The 26,620-nt window shown below is 40.1% G+C and overlaps 1 protein-coding gene across 6 annotated transcripts in view; it reads right to left on the reverse strand.

Annotated features, from left to right (window-relative positions):
- The window catches only part of ESRRG (estrogen related receptor gamma), a 501,342-nt gene that overhangs the window by 49,387 nt on the left and 425,335 nt on the right, over positions 1–26,620 (reverse strand). For all 6 annotated transcript variants that reach the window (XM_032786258.2, XM_032786259.2, XM_032786260.2 and 3 more), the window contains exons 4-5: positions 21,297–21,407; positions 16,410–16,571 (exon numbers count right to left, since the gene is read on the reverse strand). In XM_032786258.2, coding sequence (XP_032642149.1) covers positions 16,410–16,571; positions 21,297–21,407 — 273 coding nt within the window. The remainder of the gene's footprint in view (positions 1–16,409; positions 16,572–21,296; positions 21,408–26,620) is intronic.

A 26,620-nucleotide genomic window follows, 5' to 3' on the forward strand; every position in this document is an offset into this window, starting at 1 on the left:
CAGTGCAAAAGCAGTAAATTGCAGGTGAAATTATTAGAATGGGAAGCTAGTTTGGGAAATTATTAGATTATTATTAGATTACTGAAATTATTAGAATGGGAAACTAGTTTGGGAAAGTAGTTTGACCAGTTGGAATCACAACCTATGGGCAGAAGACAAGAGAACAGTTTCAAAGGACTATAACAGTGTTTTTAAAACCTCCCAAATCATAAATACAGACTTTCTATAGATTTTTCCCTGCAGTGAATTGATAATATAATCAGCTAAGGAGTAAGTTCCACTACAGACACACTAGCATGCAGGCCACGTGCTGGTATTTCTGTAAGGGCTGAAATATGGTTCTAGTTAAGAACAGATTCTTATTCTGCTTTACAGTAAGTGACCCCAATTCCCCACAGCAGGGGCTCTTTTCCTCGTTAATGACCTCATCCTGCAATAAGTGGTGGGCCCTCTGTCTGGCTTGTTGGAGAAGGTGTGTTGCCCCTTTAAGGGCTAGAGAGCCAGAGAGTTACCTGTGACAGAGGCAGGCAGCTCCAAACCAGGTCAGCCTGGAGAGGCTGATCCATCCCCCAAGTCACGGGAAGAAAGAGGGGACTATTTATGCCCATGTCTGTGCAGTAAAAGCCCCTCTTTTTACCTGGACCAAGCAGAGCAACATCCACCCTTTCACCCATAGAAGTAGCTAAAATACCATGTTTTGTCCGGATCTGCTGTGGGTATTAGCTAGTCGCTCCTTTCTCAGGGGTCTGAGAAGGAATTTTTCACTCATCGCCAGGGCAAGATGGGTTTTTCACCTTCCCCACCGCACGCTGGGGGCTTAGTGGGGGAAAAAACAAACGGGGAAGTTAGGTTATGATGTTGCAATTCATTATGTAACCGTGAGGTGGATGTCCAGTGCAGATACTCCATAGAGAACGGATACGGTGATCAGAAAAAATGGATTGGGAAAGGATTTAAAGGAGGTATTCTTAAGGGAGTGGAAACAGGGAGGTCAGAGCTCCTATGATTGGTATACACTCACCTCTTTTATATCCCCCATAACCCTTATTAAAGGGGCAGGTTGGCCAGGGACTCCTCCCAGGGCCATCCTAGCTATTCTGAGCCCCTATGCAGTCCCCCCCATGGCGGCACAGTGTGGGGCTCCAGGCATCCATGGGGGACAGCTGGCCCCAGGCCTCTGTGGGGGAAGGGGGGCGAGGCTGGCTTAGGGGGCATAGGGGAACTGCCTCCCAACGCTCACCAGGGGCGCGGCTGGGGCTGAAGTGCTATACTTCCTGCTGCTGGTGAGTGCAGGCCCGGCCCTGCTACGGTCCTCAGGGGAGTGGGGGCGGAGCTGGGGTGGAGCAGGGGCAGGAAGGGGTGGGACTGGGGCAAAACAGGGCGGAGGCTTTGAGGAAGGGGTGCAGTGGGGGTGGGGCTGGGGTGGAGCAGGAGCTGGAGCAGCATGCAGCTGCACAGGGCATCAGGAAATTTGGTGCCCCAAATTTCCTGGTACCTTCCACAGCTACGTACTTTGTGTATGGGTAGGGCCGGCCCTGACCCCTCCCAATAAATGATTATGGAATTATCTGCACTGTGCAATTTTATCAGCTGGGAGCTCCCAGACATTCAGGAATGAAGTTGTGGCCTAATTAAACCACATCCAGTGTCTCCTGTCTTTCTTCCAGCATAGCCAGAGGGAATTGCAATAAGTCTCCTATCCCATCCCACTCCACTGAAAGCAGAAGGCAAATAATAAACTTTAAGGCCCGCAAAGCTGATCATGACATACGTCTTTAGGGTCTGATCCAAAACACACTGACGTCAGTGAAAGTCTTTCTATCGACTTCAATGGGGTTTGGGATCAGACTCTTACAAAGAGAAGACTGGAGTGTAAAGCTTGATAGTTATGGGTCTGATCATGTACACACTGAAGCAAAGGGATAACTTTGCTCAATGAAGCTGTTCATGTGAAGAAATTTATTCATGTACTTAAGTATATGCAGGATTGGTTACTAAGTTGCTGCAGTAAAAAGCATCAACTGACATCACATACTTTCTTAAGGAAGCAGGCATCACAAGGTGTTAGGTAAAAACAAAGCTGAATTTATGAAATTAATTTCCATGCTTGAAGGACTCAAAATATTTCCATAACTTAAAACTGCACAGTCAATGCAATTTGAATGTATATAAAGATATCCTAACAGTGCAAAAGCATCCTGGTCAAATTTCAATTAAATAATTCTATTCTACCTGCCTAAAATTCCCCCTCTACTTCTACTTCTAACTTCACTGCTTGTCCTAAAACTGTTGTTTAGTGTTGCTGTAAAAAGTCATCACCTTCTACTGCAGAGATAGTACATTCAATTGTTAGTGAAGTTCTCTATGGCAAATTCTAGCCTATCATGTAAAAAGCTTCAAGAACATATGCCACCATAGCAATATATATATACATACATCTTTTCCCCCTAACAAGCCCTTTCACCGTCACTCTCAAAGATTATTCTCTCTCATTGCAGACATGATCTTCACAGGTTACATGGTTGTAGATGGCATTACTCAGTTAGTAAGCATATTGAGACTCTCATTATCAACATGATAGGCACCGACTCCGTGGGTGCTCCGGAGCTGGAGCACTCACAGGGAAAAATTAGTGGGTGCTCTTTACCCACTGGCAGCCAAGCTCCCCTCCCCCCCGCTCCATCTCTTCCCCACCCCCCCACAAAGTGCGCTGCATCCCTGCTCCTCCACCTACCTTCCAGCGTTTCCCACCCAGCTGTCACCAAACAGCTGTTTGGCAGTGTTAGCACACTCAGGGGAGGCAGTGGAGCCAGGGATTTGGGGAAGGAGTTGGGGCGAGGACTTTGGGGAAGGGGTTGGCAAGGGGGGGGGAAGGGGTGGGAAGAGTCAGGGCAAGGGCCAGGCCTCATGGAAGGGGTGGAGTGGGGTGGGCTGGGGTGGGGGGGTGTTGAGCACCCACGTGAAAGAGGGGAAGTCAGCACTAGATCAACACCCTCTACTCTAGTGGTTCTCAAGCAGGTGAACATATACCTCTGAGGTATCAAGGTCTTCCAGGGGGTACATCAACTCATCAGATTGTTGCCTATTTAGAACAAGCTACATAAAAGCATTAGCAAAGTCAGTATAAACTAAAATTTCATACAATGACTTGTTTATACTGCTCTATAAATACGCTGAATATAAATACAATATTTATATTCCAATTGATTTATTTTATAATTAAATGGTAAAAGTAAGCAATTTGCCAGTAACAGTATCTATGACACTTTTGTATTGTTATGTTGGATTTTGTAAGCAAACAGTTTTTAAGTGAGCTGAAACTTGGAGGTCCACAAGACAAATCAGACACCTGAAAGGGGTACAGTAGTCTGGAAGGTTGAGAGCCACCTCTCTACTCTGCTGCCATCCCTGGAATGCTATACTGCTATCTTGTTGTTTGGGCTTTTTTCCATCAGCTAGATGCATGAGCGTTGTGAGCCACTGGATTGCCCTGCCATTCCCCACAAACTGCTCAAACTCTTTCCCAATATGCTCATGCACAGAGAGCAATTGCAGAGCTTGCAGGCTCTTCCCTTCAAGTGCTATTTACATTGGATTTGGAGCCTTCTTACACTAGGCCTGGTCTACACTACAGCGTTTAAACCGATTTTAGCAGCGTAAAACTGATTAACGCTGTACCGGTCAACACAACGAGGCCCTTTATATTGATATAAAGGGCTCTTTAAATCAGTTTCTGTACTCCTCCTAACGAGAGGAGTATGCTAAAATCGTATACCACATCGGATTAGGGTTAGTGTGGCCAAATTGACGGTAGGCCCTTCGGGCGTATCCACAAGTGCGTCACTGTGACTCCTCGGACAGCAATCTGAACTCGGATGTGGCCAGGCGTAGACAGGAAAAGCTCCGCGAACTTTGGAATTACATTTCCTGTTTGTCCAGCGTGGACGCTCTGATCAGCACGGTGGCCATGCAGTCCCAAATCCAAAAGAGCTCCAGATGGACGTACGGAGATACTGGATCTGACTGCTGTATGGGGAGACAAATGTTCTATCTGAGCTCCGTTACAGAAGTAAAAATAGGAATGATTCCCGGTCATCCCAGGATGGGTAAAGAACGGCTGGTAACCGTCCTCATCATAGCAACTGGGGACTGAGTTCCATCAGCTCCCTCCCTTTCATGTGTAAAGAAAGATTCTGTACTGCCTGGACTATCATAGCAGCGGGATGCTGGGCTCCTCTCCCTCGCACTGCTTAATTCCTGCCTGGACTATCATAGCAGCTGGAGGCTGCCTCCCCCGCATTTATCTCAGTAACAAGTCAGTGTTTCTTATTCCTGCATTCTTATTACTTCATCACACAAATGGGGGACACTGCCACGGTAGCCCAGGAGGGGTTGGGGAGGAGGGAAGCAACGGTGGGGTTGTTGCAGGGGCACCCCCCGTGAATGGCATGTAGCTCATAATTTCTGCGGGATCTGACACGGAGCAGCTGTGCTCTCTGGTTCTCTGATACACTGGTTCTCTAGTACACTTGCCCCATATTCTAGACAGAACTGACTCTATTTTTAGATACCATAAAGGAGGAATGACCCGGGGGGTCATTCCCATTTTGTTCTTGCGCCCCTGGCCGACCTTAGCCAGGGCACCCATGACAGCAGCAGATGGTACAAAACGACAGATAACCGTCATCTCATTGCCAATTTACAATGGTGCAGCGACGATACAGAACGACTGATAACCGTCTCTGCTGTCATGAAAGGCAAATGAATGCTGCTGTGTAGCGCTGCAGTACGGCCTCTGTCAGCAGCATCCAGTACACATACGGTGACAGTAAAAAAAAGCTGAACGGGCTCCATGGTTGCCGTGCTATGGCGTCTTGCCAGGGCATCCAGAGAAAAGGGTGCGAAAAGATTGTCTGCCGTTGCTTTCCGCAGGAAGAATGACTGACGACATTTATCCAGAACCACCCGCGACAATGATTTTTGCCCCATCAGGCACTGGGATCTCAACCAGAATTCAAGGAGCGCAGACTATGGGATAGCTACGGAATAGCTACTCACAGTGCAACGCTCCAGAAATCGACGCTAGCCTCGGACCATGGACGCACACCGCCGAATTAATTTGCTTAGTGTGGCCGCGTGCACTCGACTTTATACAATCTGTTTTACAAAACCAGTTTATGTAAAATCGGAATAATCCTGTAGTGTAGACGTACCCTTACACTTGACACTGCTGAGCAATCTCAACCCTCAGTACTGTCAATTGGAATTAAAGGAACTCAACCCCTCATGTAAGGAGAGATCAGTTCTACAAGGTGCTGAACACTGCAGCAAGGTGTGGAGTGCCCTACACACTGAAGCCAGTGAGAGTTGAGGGCTATCAACTGCTTTCAGGATGAAGCCTTTAATGAGTAGCACAGCTTGCTTATTAAATTAAGAAATTTCTCTTGTGTCTGGCTACAGTAAAGTGTCTCAGAAGTTTAGGGAGCAAAAGCTCTTGGGAATGTTATTCAATGTTACAGAACATGTGCACAGTCTACACGTTTTCAAATAAAAAGGAAAGTTCTACAGGTTGTTTTTTTTTAAGTAAAAGAAACAAACCCTCTCAAAATACTACTGTGTGCAATTAACTCTGGAGGGTTTTAGATCTGGAGAGAGTGAATTAAAAATATCAAGGGAAACAAGCTTAATAGTTACTGCCCAGTAAGTATTAATTTTAGGTAATTAAATAAATGAGTATTTAGGACCAACATGTAAGGCTAATTCTCTTTTTTATATACATCTATCAAGCACTGCTCAAAAAGAAGCTTACTGCTAGCACTGGAAACATAAGTTTACAAAGCTCTTGTATGATCCAGCTGATGCAGAAGGAGATTACAGCCAACTGATTTTTAAAAACTGCTGACTCTGTTGATCAGATTGGTCCAAGTCTTGCCATTAGCACCCATATGCTCTTTTTTCCTCTCTCCCCCTATATCCATGCCCAGTTCACCATGTGCCCTGCCAGAAACGTGCTGACTAGCTAAGGGGGCCTTGCAATTCAGGTAATTAATCCTATTCTAATGTAGGTTAAGCAGGTGTGAAGCCTACCTCATCCAGAGAGAAAGTAGATGCTGTTTAGAGGCACCCTTGGAATTACAGTATTTAAATTGGGCTCAGATAACTTCAGGAAACTAGACCAGTCTGTGCTGCTGACCTAGTCATACAGGTGTAAACCTGTCTGCTCTAAATCCAGTCTGAGCAACTGGTTCTTTCCCCCCACCCTGGATTTACAGTGTCAACAACACATGGTTGTAAAGCTAGCCTCCTCTTCCCCACCCATATCATAGTAAATATACTTCTGTTGGAGGCAAAGCTAGATGATTAACTGTAACCTGCTTGGTTTTAGAATTAACTAGACTGAGAGGCTGCAATATGTATTGATTTGATTTCACCACTTCAAATCCAGTATGTGAGTTGATCATTTTGATAACTAAGTCTGAACATACAGCACTTGTGATCTTATGGAAAAAATGAGCAGGGACTGCATTAGGCTTTTAAAATCATCTAAAAATCTTTCTGTGTTTGGAAGACTTTATATGCTTTCTGATTCTGGTTGAAATAGCTCTATAGAAGCAGGGAGGGGAAGATAGCAACAAAAGTGATATTTATTGTCCACAAATAAAAAGTCCAATAATGCAACCCTCCCGACTTGTGTAAATAATATTCACTCATCCGAGGTAGGATTGTGGGATCAGGCCCACATGTCTTAGCCTGTTTTAGAGCAAGTAATCGTGCTTTGAGCCGAGTATTTCTCGTTTGCTCATCTTAGAAAGAATTGGCCTTCCTTGTCTATTGACTGTATGCTGCAAGCTGTTTGGGAATTGAAGCACCCTAAAAGATTATTTTAGCAATTTAAATTGGTATTTTATAGCACTCTCCTAATTAGCAGTCATTTAAAATGGTTGGAAATTGCACTAAATTATGGGGAAAACAGCATGATTTTAAGGAAATAATATGCCTGTAAATGCCTAGCATGCCCTGGCATCTCATGTATGGCAATCCAGATGCTCTCCCATTTGTAAATTCCACTGCTTCTTGAGTCTCAGGTCAATTCTGAGGTCAGTTAGTGCTGCAGATATCAGATTAATTTTCTTACAGGGAGGAAAAAAATGTAGAGTGTAGTAAAATAAGAAAGGAAATAAGATACAACGATACATTTAGATTCTCTTCTGGTAATAAGGTTAATTCTGTATTGGCTAGGAAAAATGAAAACTGTAAGACAGTCACCTGCAGTGAGAGTGGATCTAATCTACTCAACCCTTCGTCACACAAATAATCAGTACTAATGTGAATATTATAGTCCCATAAACGGGACTACCTGTTTAAGGCTCAACTCTGCAAGGTGCTGCAGTTCTCAGCTCTCATTGGCATAGGGACTACTGATGTGAGTCGATCCCCAGAAGAAGTATATGGTACAACTCACTTGACTTCAGTTAAGCTATGCCAAATTACACCATCTGAGTACCTGGGTCATAGAACTGTGTGTGTGTTTTAAATTAATTGTATAAACATGTACATATATTTTCCTCTAGAATTTCTCATTTTAATTATTCAATTTTTTTAACAAGTATAAACCATTCGTATGTTCTTCTTTCCAATTTAAAATCTATTCCAGGAGTGGACAAACATACTGATCCTCTGAGCTGCACATGACAATTATCAGAAGTTCAAGAGCCAGGGCATGCCTGCTGGGGCTTGGGGCTTTAGCCCCACAGAAGGTGCCTGTTGGGGCTCAGGACTTCAGCCCCGTTCCTGCTGAAAGTCCACACACAGCCAGGCGCACCCCGTGAGGCTGAAACCCCTACCACACCACCCCGCTGCAAGGCAGAGGTCCTGAGCTCCCATCCCAGTCTGGCAGATGGAGAGTGGGGGGGCACAGGGGACTCCACGAGCCAGTTTGGCCACCCCATATCTAGTCTATTGGTGATCTCAAATCCCTAAAATGCTCAGTAGAAATCCAAAACCCAATGTGTTAATGTAGCGAGATTAAGGTTTGTTCCATTTCCCCTCTCATCTCCACTCCATGACTTCGAAGCCTTTTACATATGAAAAATGCAATTGTGTATTCTCAATCCAATGGACAAGTCAATAATTCAGCTTTTGTCTAACAAGGACGCAGACTGTGTAAATCAGTCCATATGTCACGTAAGGTAACGTACTTGTCCAGATTTTGTTATGAAATTATGAATAGAAAAATATTGTTAATTTTTTTTTTTACTCTGGCATTTAAGATCCAGATAATGTCTGTTTCTATTTAAAGAATTACAATTATTTGGTGTTCATTTGTTATCATTTCATTAACCATTTATTATTTTTAAAGTGCCACAGAAGTGAACAGCATTATATAGGCAGCAATAGAGGTAGCAAAATATTTTGAAAAAATTTACTAATTTCACACTTCATTATAAAATTATTTTGAAACCTTGTATCTTTTGTTTAATACAATTATTATCAATAGATATAAAACAGGATTCCATATTTGTAGTATGAAGAAAATGTGATGAATACTGGATGGAAATCTTGCATTTTGCTATGTAAAACTTGTTCTCCAAGTTTGCAGTATAAGAAAATAATTTTCCACTTCCTTTTTAAATGCGTATGTTTTCAGATTAGCCTGTGATATTCTATAGAAACGGTCTCTTTTATGCTTCCAGTCTCCGGCTGCCACACAATTTCTCTCTCTTTCCCCTCCTCTTTGTTTTTCAGCCATATTCCCTGAATGTCAAAGCCAATTTAGTGCATTTCACTTTGCTGAATAAATCAGAGGCGAAATCCTTGCTAAAAGTGAAAATTTGATTTGCTAAAAGGAGCTTAGGGCAACTATTAATCAATATATCCAGAGTGTCAAAGCTAAGGCCATGATAGACATGCATTCATTTGGAGATTGGTTGAGGCAGATAAAGGGGGACACTGGGGGGAAATGTGCAACAACCAGACTGTGAATGTGTTGGGGGTAGCGTTTGCTTTAAAAAGTGGGAAAGGATTCTGAGAAAAACTGATTTTACTGATGGATCTAAGCCCTTTTAAAGGCTTTGTTTTAATGAAGAGTAAATAATAAATATGTGGTGAGCTGGAAGGTCTTCTGTGATCTGATCAGCTGAACAATTTTTTTTATAACGTTCTTTCAGTGGACAGGCAACAGATGTTAAAACCGAAAGCAGCAGGGGTTACTTGTATGAGTTTCACTGGATGTCTTCATATCAAGCTCTTTTGAGTCGTATAGAATATTTATATTATATTTAACCATAAGACTTGGAATGGATAAATGGCTGGGCATGCAAGATTTTCTTCTGTTAATTTAACACTAATCATAGATGTCAGAATTGATAATATCAGAAACTGAAGTTCTGTGTTTATCCACAGGACAGGCACAGAACACTAGTAGGATAAACTTCCTCACATCCCCCCCCGTCCCAGTGAGCCTCATCCTTACCTGGAACAAATCTTCCCTGAACAGCAGACATGCTAATATTGTGTGCATCTGTTATTGCACTTTGGCCTTCTCCTGTTCCCATCAAAGTCAATGGAAGTTTTGTAGTTGATTTCAGGAGGAGTGGAAGCAGGTCCCTAGAGATTTTTGTGCCGGATCCACAGATCTCAGATGAATATTCCAAATACTTTTAAAATAAACATCTCATACAAGAGAGAAAAAAGACCTTTCCATGACTGTCATTTCCACCACTACCACTTCCCTATTTTTATTTGAAAACACTGGGAACATTTGTTAATGTGTGTGCCTCATAATACATCTTCTCACACAGAACCACTGGCAGTGGTGTAGGCCAGCTTAGGGGCACTTCTAAAAATTTCCCCCCAATTTGCTAACACTAGTTCAGTTCCATCAGTGTTACCAATGCTGATGCACCAAAGCAGTGTAGATAAGCTGCTGGCATTGGAAGCACAGTGTTGGAGCAGGGCTACTCAGCATGGTGCTTAAAACACGGGCAGCGGCTGGCAGTCCATCCACACTAAGGCTCCAAGATTCCAATTTGCCATTTAGTGTTCTCCAAGGGAGTAAGAGAAACACTGTTGAGTGCACACATGAACGCATAATATAAGCACATATTCATATAAATGTATCTCCACAGTTATCTATAACAGTCGCAGTGGAACCCTCTGACATGCTGAAATTCAGGAAGAGACCATTCAAGGAAATCTGGGGCTCATGAGAAGCTGTTTGACTTGGATCCCTGAATGTAAGGCCCAGTGACCTTCTCCCATGACTCGGATGCCATTTAAACTGTGCGTTGGGAGAGGAGGTAAAATACCATAGGGAAATAGTTCTTATGTCCAGATTCAGTGTGCATGCTTGTGGAAGGGGTTAAAGGAAGAGTGGATAGTGTTTTTCTGATGAACAGCAGACAAGGGAAACTTGTAAAGTATCCAAGACAGTGCAGGGATAAAGGGTAAGGTGTCCTGACTCCCCAGGAGGCTCAAGTTATTATCACTACAGAGCTGTCAGGCTGTATGAAGCAGCTCATACTCCATATCATGTAGCATGGCCAGTAAACATCGCATTAGCATTTCCACCAGTTCCTGAAGGGACAGGGACTTCAGGACCCGGGGACTGCTGTGCAGCTGCAAAATTGGAAGTGTTGCCTAAAATGCCCCTGAATTCAGCTAGGAGCATAATATGCTGTGGAAGGCCATAAACTCAACAAAACCACATGATTACATTGTGTGAAAATGAGTGAGTATGGAGTGGGTGCTCAGTGGGCTCTATAGCCACTCCACACAGCAGAGCTGGGCTCTACATCAACTCCACAAAGGCCTCAGAAAGAGGACTATGGGGACGGACTGGGAGGCTGGCCAACGTGTATGTGATTATACACACCCAGCGGTCAAAGTGCTGCAGAGAGGCTGAAGTAAAGGCAGTGGAGAGGCTGTAAGCACGCTGCCTGGAAGGTGGGAGGTGAAGTGCATACTACATGCAGCCCCATGTAATTTTCCCACACAAAATCCCAGCCTATCTCCAAAGTCCTTTGGGTCTATGTGGAGTTAGTTCTGCATGTGTGCTTAACACCGAATACTGTAAAACTCCATCTATTGTGAAGTAGCATGGGAGTTCAACTTTTTTCATTTACACTTTATATTACACAATGATTTATATAGAATGCACACACACACTTTAGGTTACACATATAATATATGTGAGAGTATGTGCATAAATACATATATACACACACTCCCCTTCCACCTACCTGTACACATAAGATACATTGCTGGAACACTTTAAAGTGATTATTTCCAGCTTCTTCTTTATGTCTTTACCCACGTTTGTCACACAGAGTGGCATTTTTGGAGCAGATGATGAGTAAAGGACAGTTTAAAAATGACAACTGTAAAGCGAATCGTATTCCTGTTCAATTTTACAATGTTAAACTACACCCCTGAGAGCTGCTTTGGAAAGAAAAGCTTAAATATTGTCCTCTACACAGAGTGTATTAGAACAATAATGTTTCATAAAACATTAACATTAGCACTAAAATATTCAAAACATTCTTGGATCTTGTCCATCAAAAATAATACCCTCATGTAGTACCCCTTTTAAATACCAGGATACTCCCTATTTTCACCTATACCTATAATGGAATATTGTTAATTCCTGGCAAAATACGAGCACATTTGAAAGCAAGCAAGTTTAACTTATGAAATTGTGTAACTAGTTAATTTTTGATAGATTACTCCAATGTAGTGATCTCAACCAAATTTTTCATTTTAAGTGCGAAAACTTGATTTCTATGGTCTGGTTGGTGTTTTTTCATGCATGCAAATTTTTTTTAGAGAACATTTTGTCCCTTTAGCTTCCTGTTATGCACAGATTTAAGAGCTTAATGTTTCCTGCCTCCACTTAGAATAAGAGAACATTGCACATTTTTGCTGAATGTCAATGAGACAGTTACATTACAGAAATGGTGCCTGAGTGACTCTGAAACTGTGACTAGACATCAGCAGAATTCCATCCTATACTGGAGAACAGCTTAATTAATTCAATATGCCCAAAATAAAATGCCCCCCTCCCCAAACCAAAGCAAAGGGGAGGGCCCCAACCACAGGTAAACCACTGAGTGAAACAGCTGTCTGTTATGTAAAAAAAAAAAAATGTCTAGCACAGCTCCATAAATATATTTAGGCCATTTATATAGGTCAACTAATGTGGGTTTTGTCTCATCAGGCAGGAGATGAAGCAGCCTCAGTGTCTCCCTAAGCACCTTCAGCATTTTGCTAACGAAGTTACAGTACATAGGAATATTTTAATCTGACAGAAAGAACAACAATAGATCTGACTGCTGGACTGATAATCTTCTTATCACACCCTGTGAAACCTAGCTCTAATATTTGACTGAGCCTCCATTACTTGGCAACCCATTCTAAAAAGGCCAACAATGGAGAGAGAGAGAGAATGAAGTGGAGTGTGCAAGTACCTCCATATCTACATAAAAGAGATTAGAGGCGACAGCATTCCATTTTACAGCTCAATCATATTGTGTTAGCATGCGCTTATCCGAGCGCGGATGAAATTGAAAGAGAAATAAAAAAGAGTCAGGCAGATAGGAACCAGAAAAGCGAGGCATGAGCAATTTCAAGGATATAAAAGGATGCTAATGGCGGGGCCCTGTCATTCTTAAAAAGGGCTATTAGGGCACCCTCATCTGTTCTTGTGCCCTTACGCTCCTCTAACTAAAGTCAAGCATTTCTTAATACCATTGTGCTCTTTTGCTTCTTCAGATAAGACATGGTCATGTTTCATAACAATACACTTCCCATTTATTTGATTTATTAACGTGAGCAGACTAATTCTATTTGCTGATAAAGCCTTTCCATACATATTTTTCTTTCAATATTTCCTTCTGTAGAACTGGACACTTTTTGTTCAGAAAAAGCAGCTGTTAGAGAATAGTCCCAATAATTCAGAAGTTCTAATGATTTTATGATAGCATATGAATTTAATATAATTTAAAGCAAATTTTAGGAGATGACCTCCACAGAGAATGGTGTAGACGGAGGCATCAAAAGCGTACAGCACATTACTTTCTGTAGATAACTTCAAGAAAGAATCCTCTTTATAATGGCTAAAAAAAATGTTATTTTCTTCCACAGTAAAGTTGTCTTTCAAAATATAAAGGTTTCCATTGAATTACAATGCAGTACAACTTAGTCTTTTATTGGTTCTAACACAGCTGAAATGAAGGGCCTTTAATCATATTACACCTGAAGAAATTACTGCAAGAAAGGAAGATCTAGTGTAGCCCACATAATGAGCCAAATTCACATACAATGCCACTGCATTCAATGGACTGACACTAAAGGTTTATTTGGCTGACTATGGCTATATAACAATTCATACCTTTGTTGCTCTTTGTTCCTTTTATGACTTGTCCCTTTTCCCAGCTCCACTATCACTGCCTAGAATAAACATGCGCTGGCCTAGGCAACAGCAGGGTAGCACCACCGCAGGCTTCTCTACAGTTGTTTTGTGCCAATCCCAGTCATTAGTTAAGCTCTGGCAGCCGAAGTTCAGCAGCATTCCATCATTCAAAACCAAACCAAAAACCTTCTGATCATGCTCATCACATTTGCCCTTTAACATGTCAAGCTCTTCCTCATTTTGATTTTTGTGATCTAAAGCAGCAAGCACAGATTTTATCACTGACCTCGGCTTATCAGAAGGCTTAGGAAAGGATTGCCTTTGTTTACTATTTAGGGTTTTTGTTTTTTTTTAACCCAAATGGGGTCAAGCAAGTAACCTTAGATAGTGCAGCTTTACCACGGCAGGTGTGTTTTTGACTTTGTCTCATAAGACAGGGCTGGCCTACTATAGATGTTTTCCTCAGCTAGTTCAGATTGCGGGTCTTACATTTATAATGCCATCTTACTGTGTCCAATAGCTTTTCATGCTAACTATGGCACTTAATTGTTTTTAAAAGATTGCTCAGTTTCTCCATTCCCCCTGCACCCCACACTCCAAAAGAAAGCTATGTAACATATTCACAAATCAAACTGATAAAAGGTCCTGGGGCAATCATCGTGGTGTGTGACTGACTTCTAGCTCCAGTGCTCTATTTCGTTAGACTGATGTAGGCATCTTCCGAAGATGAAGCTCAAACTCACCTATTTAACTAGTTTTGACTTAATTTGGGGTGCTTTATTAGCAACCAGTGTAAGACAAAGTAGCTAGTATAATACAGAGTGATGTTTAAATTAGTTTACAATTTGCTTGGGCTCATCTAGAACTGCTCTGAACAAAGCCATTCAGAAATGTCAGCTGTGTTCCTAACCACTGTAACAAATTGTTGCCTGAACGCTGCACACCTAATGACTTCAAATTAGCTTCACTGCGATATTGCCTGACAGTTCGTTACGACTGTTAGCAACATAGCTGGCGTATCATGACCAATAAATTGGTTTCAGTGTGGGCTGGGAAAGGGACTTCCATCAATTTGATTAAAGAAATTACTGTAGCATTCAAAGCATAAAGACAAACTAGTTTAAGGAGACAGAAATAAGTTAACTGTACCAGAAAAACATTGCTCATGATTCAAAACCATGTTTATACATGGTACAAACTTTGAACAAATACATTTCATCTGGGCAGAATATGAAATATTTCAGCATGTGTAGGATACTGTCTCCCTACAAAAGTAAAATTATGCTTTAGAAGCATATTGATTATTATTATTATTAATTATTATCTACACTATGGTAGGACCAGAAGCCCAAGCAGAATTGGGGCCCCACTGTTTTTGACATATAGGAAGACAAAAACCCAATACTTAAGTGTTGAGTCACCACCACAAGAAATGCTTAAACCAAAAGTGTTTCAGGAACAAAGCAACATACTGAAATGTAGATGTTTACTATCTGCTGTTCCATGCATTAACAAAATCCAGTATTCTGGCTTGCTGCATGTATATATGTAGTCTATACAGTCTATTAATATTATAATAAGGGTGCAATTTCTGATGGTATTAGAAATATACATTATTTTTTAACTTTGATAAACAGAAAGTTGCTGGATTATGCATTCACATTAAGGTGAATCAGAAAATTCCATGGGATAAAATGAAATCTAAAAGGACATTACTATATTGGCTATAGCAATTAAAGTACATCCATCCTCATTGCGAATGGTTGGTATTCTGAGGCTCCAATATGGCAGTTAGCTGACTGAAATGCACAAATATCTCCAATTATCCTGCTAGAATACCAAGACGAATATAATAAAATAAATAACAAATAAAAGGCTAACACTTTTTTCATATGTTTGTGAAAAGTGAGAGATTGACAGCCGTGGAGAGTGTATTTGTTTATTAACCCATAGAATGACTGCACTACAAGCTAAGCAGGGGTGGAAGAGAGGGCTTTGTCCAGCTTGCTAGAGGAAGGGGCATACATCTTTAAGGAATAGAGAGGTACGGAATGAGTTTGCAGCAGCTGCAGAGCAGGTCAGCATGGGGATGCTGACCCATTGCTTCAGGTGACTGGAAGAAAGGGGAGGTTACATAGGCAGATGCCCGACTAGAGAAGCCTGCTTTTACCTGGACCTGACACAACCAGACAACAGGTACAAGTGTCTCAAACACTGCATTGAAAACATGCTTCTGATCTGACCTAGAAGATCCACAAATCTTTGCTCTGAGAGATAATTTCTGCTAACCACTGTCTCTGCTGAGATTGCTAATTAGCTTTAATTATGGTATGTTATCGTGTGATGTGGACACTGGTCCATTCTGCACAGACCAAGGAAATATTTAGATACGTGTAGTTCCTTGTGCCCTACTGCTGGCATAATCTGGCCCTAAAACCAGTTTAACTCTCCCAAAGACTGTCACCCAAGTATAAGATGATCTGCCTGCTAATGTAGGTGTTCTTATGCCACTTCCCCAACTCCTGCTGGCATAGCAGGGGAGAGGGATAGTGGACAGGATTCCCTTATTTCACACTGAACTTTAGTTGCATTTTTTTTTTACCGCTTTGGGGTGTTCACAGTGCAGCCTTCAGATTGCTCTAATCTGGTGCAGAGGAATTAGCCTTGTACAGAGTTTTAAAGAGCATGATTTCAGATGTCTTTGAACACATATCTCTCACTAGTGCCCTGTGCAGTTCAGCTGCACCTGAGATCTGTCCTCTTTAATAAAAAACAGGTTAAAACCTTCATTCACTTATACCTCCGCTAGTACCATTTAATAGTAAGAATATTACTATGTCCAGTCCAGGATATATTGTAATCAACATTCCTGTATTGATTCTACAGTCTTAAACACAAAACTTTATAAATCTGTCATCCGATTTTGTCACTGTAATGTAATAATCTGTGTGCTGATTTTCAGGCGGTCATTGTTTTACAACTACATATATATATTATGTACCTGGAATATGTTTAGCCCATCCAATGATGACCACCAATTCTCTATCTGCCAGGTCACAAAGTGTGGTGAGCGCTTTGATGTCACTATCCGGAACAGTGGGGTCAGGCATGGCATAGATCTTCTCTGGTTCAGCAACCAGTAAATGGGAGACAATCTTGTTATCTGTAAAAATGGACCAGAATGCTACAAGATCACCAATAGTGTTACCCTATTTTTCTAATAGGTGAATTAAGTTTCACATTAACTTAAAAACAGTGACCAAATTTACCCCATGTGACTCTATTAACTCCACCAAGGAGTTAGAGCAAAAATTAACTTGGCCCAATATAAACATTTTCAGCAAACATAACTAATTTGTTGTACATAAATTACAAATAAAATAAGATGAGATGCACATATAAAATTATTACATCATAACATTTGGAATAAAATTATCATTGTCAAAACTTTTAGGGATTGAAATAAGTTTTAGGTTTTGCACACTGAGACTTTTTCTGTCATTTATATTTTTGGATATAGTGTTTTTAAGAAGAGCTGCACATTGCCTGAATAAAAATAACACAGACAATTAACAAATCATTAAATCCTTAAAATCTGAAACTTCTGATACCATTCTTTATCTTAGATGTCAGAGTCAAACTGTCCTAATACATGTAATCGCAAGAGTTTCTGAGCAGCTATCATCCTATATATCTTATAGTACCTATAAGCCTGCTCTTTTAAAATGATAATACTAAGATTTGTGGTCCCAGGGGCTTGTATTCTAGAAACAAAATGGCTACTGCCTGTATTTGTGCAGAACCTCAGAATCTCACCCAAAATTTGCTTCTTTAAATTTAAACAGGAAGGAGCTGATACTCCTTAATTTACAGATAAAATCAGGAGTAACTCCATTAAAATCAATGGAAACATACCAATGTAAAACTGGTATAAGTGACATCAGAATTAGGCCCTATCTGAGAAAGCTCTTTTGTACACAAAAATGTTATTGTATTATTTTGGAATGCTTTTTAATATCTGTAACATTTTCATTTATTTAACATTTATTTTGCATACAGTTGAATCATGTGATTTATATGGAGCAATCAGTTATATTGGAATGAACAGTCAAAAAAGAAAGTGCAAGAAGAACTGCATGGGCTTATTACAAGATGCCCGCAACTCTACAGTATACAAGTTGCAAACAAATAAAATCTGTCAGTATTACATTGCATATTGAAGCTTTAATTTGAGGTGCAAAAAGAAGTCTTTTTTCTTCTTTAGAAGCCTGATCCACCTCCCAGAGATCTCAATAGAAAGACATCAGTGGGAGATGGATTGGGCCCTTAAGTCTTCTATACTTTTCCCAATATATGCAGCCAGGTGTCCTACCTTTTAATGATAGGGCCATCTTGTAGCATAGCTGAAATGTATCAGCCAGACATAAAGCATATGTTCTTAGAGCCTAAAGAGTAGCCCTTTAGAGGATTTAGACTAATCCTTTCAATCTCTTGGGATAAACAATCACGGGGCTTGACTTATATAGGGTTCGATCCTTAGAAGATTGTCCAGCACCCTCAACTCCCTCTGAAAGCTGATGGAGTTGATACTTTTTCCTACTTCCAAATATCAGATATAGGCCCTACTGTCCTCACAGGAAAAAACTACAACTGAAATAAATGGGAGTTTGACTTGCATAGCGACTGCACGACAGGTTCCAAGATATCTGTTCATGTCAGATTTCCCTAAATATCCTTCCTTGATTCTGATTTCTGATGCTTTACTACCCTTTTGTGACATTGACTCCTTGATTCTGATCTATTTGCATTAGTATTTTAACTTATTACAAATTTGTGTAAGTTGTGATACATGTAAATCCTTCATAAAATAAGTGCAAGACCCAGCTGGAAAGCATTCCATCAAATATGTTTTATTACAAGGGAATGGATTCATGTTTATATGATCTGTAGGAGCTATGACAACTAAATCATTATTTTATTTATTTCAATATTCTACTTATTATCAAATGATTAACAGGGAATTATAATCTTATTTAATGATGTCACTTGGTAATTTTAACAGATAGTGGCAAATAGTTATTCAACATAATATTATTTTTTTTTAATGAACAGATGTTTTATTTGTTTTTTTGATTAACTTATTAGAAAACATAATTCTTTCCAAAAATCAAAGATTACAGCATATTTTCTCAAGAATTTAACAACAAATCATATGCAGTGAAAAGCAAAGTAACTAAATTCTATTTTTCTTACCATTTGTTCTCAAAAAATGTATAAATGGACCCAGCATTCATATTAAAATGCATGAAGATGGGGACATAAGCCATATATTTAAAATTAAAGTATATTAGTGAACAAGAGCTCCAGATTGCTAAGGTAAATGTCCACAAATTCAGTTGCTCTCACTTCAGACTCACACAAGGAACAGACTGGAAATCTCCTTTTTTTTTTTTTTTTTTTTTTAATACCAGCATCTTCATCAAACATTTGCTTCTTGCAGATGATTCAAGAATAGTGTACATTTTCATTTCTGCTTCACAAAATCTCCACTTTCATTATTCTGACAACACAACAAGACCTGAAGGCAGGCCACTAGATTCTGTAGATAAGAAAGGAAATGCAAAAAAGGGCAGAAAGAGGTCTGTCTAAAAGAGACCTCCTAATCCCTGTTATTTCACTACAGAGAAAAAGGCTGCATGTATTGAAGCAAGGTTTAGTACATAGGGCGTAGGGAAATTCTGAATGTTCTCAGAAAGCCCCATCACGTAGGAAATTGAATAGCCATGAGCACCATTTCTAGGTAAATCTTATTTAATGTTTCCCTAATTAGAATCAATAGAACCCAATTTTCATTCCTGTGCCTTTGTTATGCGCAAACTATCAGTCAGGGTCCAGAAAATCTCCCAGGCTACTTCCTCAATAAAACCGATTCAACTGTTTCCTGACACTTATCTAACAGGATCCAAAAATTAAGTTTTATAAGTGTTTGTTACAAAAATGTTTGTATTGGGAGAACTAAGGAAAATTAACAGAAGTCTTTAGGTAACAATGATTAATAAGGTGATTAGTTTATCTCAGACAAATGGAGTTTACTGAAACTGGTAGTGATCTTCTTAAATGTATTGTTATACATTACTTCCCAATAATCTCAGGTTTACACAGTTTCGTGGATGCTTCAGCACAATAGTGTTAACCTAGGCCTATATTAAAGGACTGGAATGTTTTTGTATGCTAGCAGGCTATCAACATTTTAACTCAATAACAAAGTAAAGTAAATGAAAAACCTGGCAATCTGTGTATCCAGCAAAACTAAACCGCTAATGAAATTAAGCCTTAGAGTTTATTAAATTTTATTGTATTATCAGAAAGTTTTTATTATAATGTGAAAAATCTGCTTAATGCAGCCCTAGATTGTATTTACAGAATGGTGAAACAGCTTATGCAGGCTGAGAAGAAGATGCCAGATTGGACAATTGAAGGTATAATCAGCATAATGTTTTTTGGACAGGCAAAAGGAAACTATGCCATATGTTCACTTAAGCCTTAATTTTATGTAAAACTGGTTGTTTTTCTTTTGACATAGCTAAAATGCCCTTTCGCTTACAGTTCAAAGACTGTTTATTTGCTCTACAGATCCCCATATGCTCATGTGTACTGTAAGCAGCAGTGTCCCCTACTGGGGAACACGAGCTGAAATAGACACTGTTTTCTACACACTAGGTAGTGTCATGGGCACAAAACCTCCGTGCTTCTTTTATTTTTCCCTAAATGGGGGGGAAGGGAGAAGGGTTGTCCTACTTCGATAGCAAAATAGCCTTCTTGACAGTGACAACTGTGTATGGGAATTTGGATCTAAACATGGAAGAGTTCACAAGTACTTGGTAGGAAATTCATACCTTTGTAGGCTAATTCTGTAGTCTCTTGCATTAGATATATAATGCAATTAAATTTACTTCATGGAATTAGCAGTTGCCGCTTGAGTTTGTATACGCTGCAGAGCAAAACCTCCTATTTTTTGTTAATTGCAAAGAGGATGGAACTTGTATTTTAGCAAAGGAACGATCAGCTCTTCTCTCTCTCTCTCTCTCTCTCTCTCATTTTTTTTCAAGGACGCTTAAAAAAAAACAAAACATACACATAATGCCCATAAGGACATCAGAGACAGAACTACCAACCTATGCTTGTTATTAGTGTAGCGCATTCCTCTTTTCATCTAATGTTAGCTAGTGTGTTAACCTTCTATAGCTATAAATTAATGAGGCTCCTAATGTATTTTCATTGGGAGGTTGAGCAGTCAAACTCATTTAGTAAGTGAAAACTACAAAAATCACTTTCTTGTGAAATCTGAAACTAGAAGCTCCAATGAACTAATGATCACAGTATGAACCGTTTTATGTACCAATGAAAATAAATATAACCTGTAAATGAAAAATGTGCACTGCATAAACCATATATTAATAGTATCAGAGGGGTAGCTGTGTTAGTCTGGATCTGTAAAAGCAGCAAAGAATCCTGTGGCACCTTATAGACTATCAGACGTTTTGGAGCATGAGCTTTCGTGGGTGAATACCCACTTCGTCGGATGTATTCACCCACGAAAGCTCATGCTCCAAAACGTCTGTTAGTCTATAAGGTGCCACAGGATTCTTTGCATGTATTAATATGCTTCCACCTGTAAAAAGCTTCATCTGACAGTCTGAGAAAAAGATGAAGATAACTAATAAGATTTTTTTAAATGCTCATGTTAACTGGATAACATTATAGCATTTACTGTAGCCTTTTAGAGACAAATGCTTGTCCTAAGGAAGTCATTGGAAGCTTAAAATGGGTCCAGAAGTTATTGATGTTTTGGACGCAGAGAAAAAACTGATACATCTGATGTACTTACATGGCTTTTTGGCTGGCTGAACTAGCTGAGGGTTCAGGTATGGACTATTCTCTGCATCTATTCTGCGCTTGTACTTCTGGCGACCTCCACGTACTCTGTCTAGGCGGACCCCTGAAATGGGAAAAATAAACACACTTATTTAATACTTTCGTTGTGATGCATTTCACGTGACAATCTTCTACCTACTGCTTTGAGAGATTTCTGTAGCATAGCCAAAGCAAATTTCTTTTTCATAACCATAATTATTAAAAGCAACAGAAAAAATATAAATACTCATAAGTACTTGCAACCTATTTATATTTTCATACAAACGAGCTAAAAGTTTAGACTATAATTTCTTGTGGAGAAGATATTTTAAAATATTTCAATTATTTTCAGAACACCTTGCTACTAACACGCTAACAGCTCTGAGACCGGGGTTTGGCCTAAAATTCCTTCAGTTCGGGCGATTCTGAGCTAAAAAGTCCTCTTTAGTAGGAGCTTTGTCAACCTCTATATGTTATAAGCATAAACAGATTTACTAGGCTACCATTATAAAGCAAAGGACCATGAAGAATGAGAACTTCAGAAACAATTAACACTGAAACTTGTTGTGATAGTAGAGATGTATTTAATTAACACAGCCTAAAGAATTGACTGCAGTAACTGTAGAGTAACCTCTTGAAGTATTATAGGGATACAAACATGGTTTAAAAATCCTTTGGAAATGACTCGATAGTAGGGGTTACGTTGGGGCTGCAAAGGACGGAGATCTGCATGTATCTGGATATTAGTAAAGCCAAATCAGCATTTGTATTCTGCTGTCACATTATATATGGCTTAAGTAGTACATTTGTGTTACTTGAGATGTCTAGGCACGGGATTTATATGAACTGAACTTCCTGAAACAAGCTGGAGTTGCTCTAGCACAAAAAAGTAGGTGGCATGCATAAAGCAACAAATTATTTTTATTTCATTCTGAATCATCCAGACAGATTCCAGGCAGGCAAAAAGAGTGTCCGAATAACCCAGCAGAAACACATCCTTTATGTAGAAAACCTCAGCAAGTAAGGCAAGGCCAAGCACAACATCTGACGACACAGATTTAACTACTGAAGAACTCAACATATGACAATGTCCTCCCTGCACACTTCTATTTTCATTATCTGATTAACTAGTCCTCTCTCTTCCCCATCATCTGCTGCTTCTCCGCATCCTTCCTTCTTCATCTTTCCTTCTTTCCAGAGCTGGCTTGAACTCAGAAAGATCTACAAATGATGAGGCTTTCACAAACTGGAGCTCCCTTCTCTAGGACCAGTCCTGTACTTAATATGGGATGCTGGAATCCGCTGCTGTCTGGGGGTACCTTTGGCAGGGCTAGAAGAGCAAGGGTCAGTGTGCTGTCTATGGACATGCTCTGGTGAGAGAAAAAAAAAAGCTAACTGCAAGGGAAGAGTGATCACTCCTTTTTCAGACAAAAGAGGAGAGAGACTAAATGGATTTTGGTAGGAGAAGGATATTTTGATGAAGGGTCAAAAATCCCACAGCCAGCTCTTCAGCTCTTCTCTCTTTTACATTTCTTCCGGCCATTTCTCCCTCTCTTTCCTTTCTGTTATTCACACGCTTAGGTTCTCGACACACTAGTTGCTGAGGACTGGAAGAAATTAAGTGAAGGGTCCAATCCTGCAAACTCTTACTCACACAAGTAGACACCTTACTTGATGCTCTCATTGACTTCAATACTACTGTGAGTAAAGGTTACTAGCATGAGGAAAGATTTGTATTAAAACCAGGCTCTAAGTCAGTAACTGCAATACACAACCTACAATTCTATGCAAGAGTTCTCCATGCTCTTTGCTAATCATGAAACTGTGTAGTGATCTCCAAGCCTAGACAGTGTTGCATGAAATCATACGGTTTTAATTGAAACCGTACATTTGCTTACTTAAACACAGGGAACACATTTTTGGTTAATTACCCATCTAATCTATATACATTTATGGATCACACTATATAAATCATAAAGCAATCATGTACTCATAGAGATCAAAGCATGCTTATGAATGAAATCTCTATGTATTTATCTATGTGTTTACAGTGTTCATACATCCTTATCATAAACATATTTGTGTGTGTGTGTATATATATATATATATATATATATATATTACCCACGAGACCAAATTTTGATCTCAGTTATACAGTATAAACCCAGAGTAACTTCACCAGGAACAGAATTAGATTAACACAACATGTGTATGCTTATCTGTAATTCAAGTTAAGCATATACATTCATTAGCACAAGTTATTACAGTTTGTTAGACAGAGAATTTTCAATTAATGGTTAATAAATGTCCATAAGCACCCCCAAGGAGCTTGATCTCCACCTAGGAAAACTGACATTCAAGAAACTATACTGCCAGAAAATCCATTAAAAAGGCAGTGGCTTGTTGGTTGAACATTCAGAAAAAGGCAGGGGATTAGAGCAAGCCACATATGAGACCGGTGGAATTATAAAAAAACTGCCCAGCATTTTAAGAAAAATAGATAGAAAATGAATTCTGCATAATTCAGGTGTCATCTTTCTTTCTGCTTGGGAGCAGATTTCATAGAGATAAAAGACGGATCGCATCGGACAGAAGTATGTTTAATCAAAAAGTAATGAAACTGAAGATTAAATTAAAATAATAGAAATCTACCAAGAAGAACAATTTTTCCTCCCTTGCATTTGCACAGATACACATTGTCTGGCTATACCGAAAGAAGACGACATTTGACATGGGTTTAATTAGGCCTCAACTTTATTATTAGATGTCTGGGACTACCCAACGGATAAAAGTGTTCAGTGCAGGTAACCCCCTGTTTATTCTGTAATTACCCGGGGGGCTTTCACCAGCTCCCCCTCTTTTTCCATCCAAGTCCCTTCAGTAAATTTATTGCTGGGACCTTACCATACCCAGGGGGCTCCCACCATCTCCCCTTCTTTTTCCTTCCAGGTCCCTCTAGTAAATCATTGCCAGGACCCTACCATCCACCCTCTTCATAAGAGGGTTAAGGAGTTGGCTCCCTGCCGTACTAATCATAGGAGTCCCCAACCACCCCATTTCTTCCTTTAACCACACCTCTTTTTAAGTCCTTTTCCATGCCATTTATCTGGTCACTGTATAACTTTCCTGTGGAGCACCTGCACTTGACAGTTGCACACTTAGATAATGAGTTGTGACATATGGCCTACCGCCCTTCATGCCATGTATCAACAGAGCCCTTCCTGAACCCACTGTGGGGAAGAGGAACACCCTCCACCCCAATTGCACCCAAGTCAATATGGTGGCAATGGAAAAATTCCTTCCCAACCCCCTAACAAAAAAGGGGCGGCTAGTGTAATGCCCACAGCAGGTCTTAAACCAAACCTGGTATTTTCCCGCATAAAAAGGAGGGAGGGTGGTTCCTGCTTCAGATGGCTTTGTGTAAAAGAGATGCCTCAGCCCAAAGCTTCCCCTTTTAAGCCCTGCATTCTTAGGGCATGAGTCAGCGACCATGCTGTCCCCTTCTGCAAAAGTTTTTCATCCCCCACGCCCCCTGCCATAAAGCATTGTTTCCATTCCGCCAGCCAGCCAAGCCACTCCTTCCCCCTACCCCATGCTTAAAGGTGCAGGGTGGTCATTCAAGCTGCTCACATGTTCAATAGGAAGGAAATACAGACAAGTATCAATGTGGCAAAATCATACACAGAATTATATATTCACGCGCACATGCATTTAGACATCTGTATACACACAACTTTTATAAACAACAACCAACGTGTGAGTATTGTAGTTCTTAATATCTAATGGAAATGTATTGCTGAACAACCACAATTTAAAATGACATACTTTTGTAATGTAACTACTTTTAACTTTAATGTAAAAATACTTTTTAATCCCCTCCCCCCCAGATGTTAGCTTTTAACATATCTTTAATGGTAAATGGAAAAGCAAATTGAGGTTCTACTGACCTTTTACTAGTATAGACATAGAATTTACCATTATGCTTCCTTAAATTTTAGCTTAGTCCTAACAGCAAATAACTATTGTAGAACCAAATTTTGACACTCTTACTCACATTGAGAATCTTACTTAGCAATGGGAGTCTTATAAGGACTACTTGCAAAGTAATTTGTTACTCAAAAGTGAGAAAGCAGACCAGAGTCTGACTCTTAGTGAAAAGTGGTTTATTTGGGGTTTTTCGTGATGAATGGGAATCCAGAAGCTCGAGAGGTTTATTTTGTGTATATATATTCTCCCCCAGTTCCTGACCTCCCAACCTGTAAACCATGGCAATTGTGAGAGTCGTCATAACAGAAGAAGTATATTTGCCTGTTTGGAACATTATAATTAACTATATGCTCCTCTGTGTTCACCTGCTCTACTCTGCCTATCCAAAACAAACTATTACAATGTATGAAGTTGCTTTTAAAAGGCTCGGTTTCGGGGAATTATATTAACAGCTGATATCCTGGTCATAAAGTTAATTAGTGTAAGCAAACACAGTATGTTTATAATATTAACAGAGATACTGCAGAACATATTTATAGTACAGAAGGAGTAAGTAGACCTTTCTTCTAACCCTAACTGTGCAAGTGTGTCTTTGGCAATTCAATCTGTCATTGCATCAGTTTCCCTATAATAATGGTACTTAGCCCACCTCATTAAAGTGATCTGAGATTTTCAATGAAAAGCCTTCTATTATTACAATACTCTGAGGCCACTGGTATAAATGAGGGTACATCTACACTACGGGATTATTTCGATTTTACATAAACCGGTTTTGTAAAACAGATTGTATAAAGTTAAGTGCACGCGGCCACACTAAGCACATTAATTTGGTGGTGTGCGTCCATGTACCGAGGCTAGCGTTGATTTCTGGAGCGTTGCACTGTGAGTAGCTATCTCGTAGCTATCCCATAGTTCCCGCAGTCTCCCCCGCCCATTGGAATTCTGAGTTGAGATCCCAATGCATGATAGTGCAAAAATAGCGTCGCGGGTGATTCTGGGTAAATGTCATCACTCATTCCTTCCTGCAGGAAAGCAATGGCAGACAATCATTTTGCACCCTTTTTCCCTGGATTGGTGTGGCAGACGCCATAGCATGGCAACCATGGAGCCCGTTTTGCCTTTTGTCACTGTCACCATATGTGTACTGGGATGCCGCTGACATAGGCGGTACTGCAGCGCTACACAGCAGCATTTATTTGCCTTTCCAAGATAGCAGAGACGGTCATCAGTTGTTCTGTACCGTCTGCCATGCCATTGTAAATTGGTGATGAGATGACAGTTATCAGTCGTTCTGTACCGTCTGCTGCTGTC

This window comes from Chelonoidis abingdonii, chromosome 3, assembly GCF_003597395.2.
Source record: "Chelonoidis abingdonii isolate Lonesome George chromosome 3, CheloAbing_2.0, whole genome shotgun sequence".
NCBI classification, from domain to species: domain Eukaryota; kingdom Metazoa; phylum Chordata; order Testudines; family Testudinidae; genus Chelonoidis; species Chelonoidis abingdonii.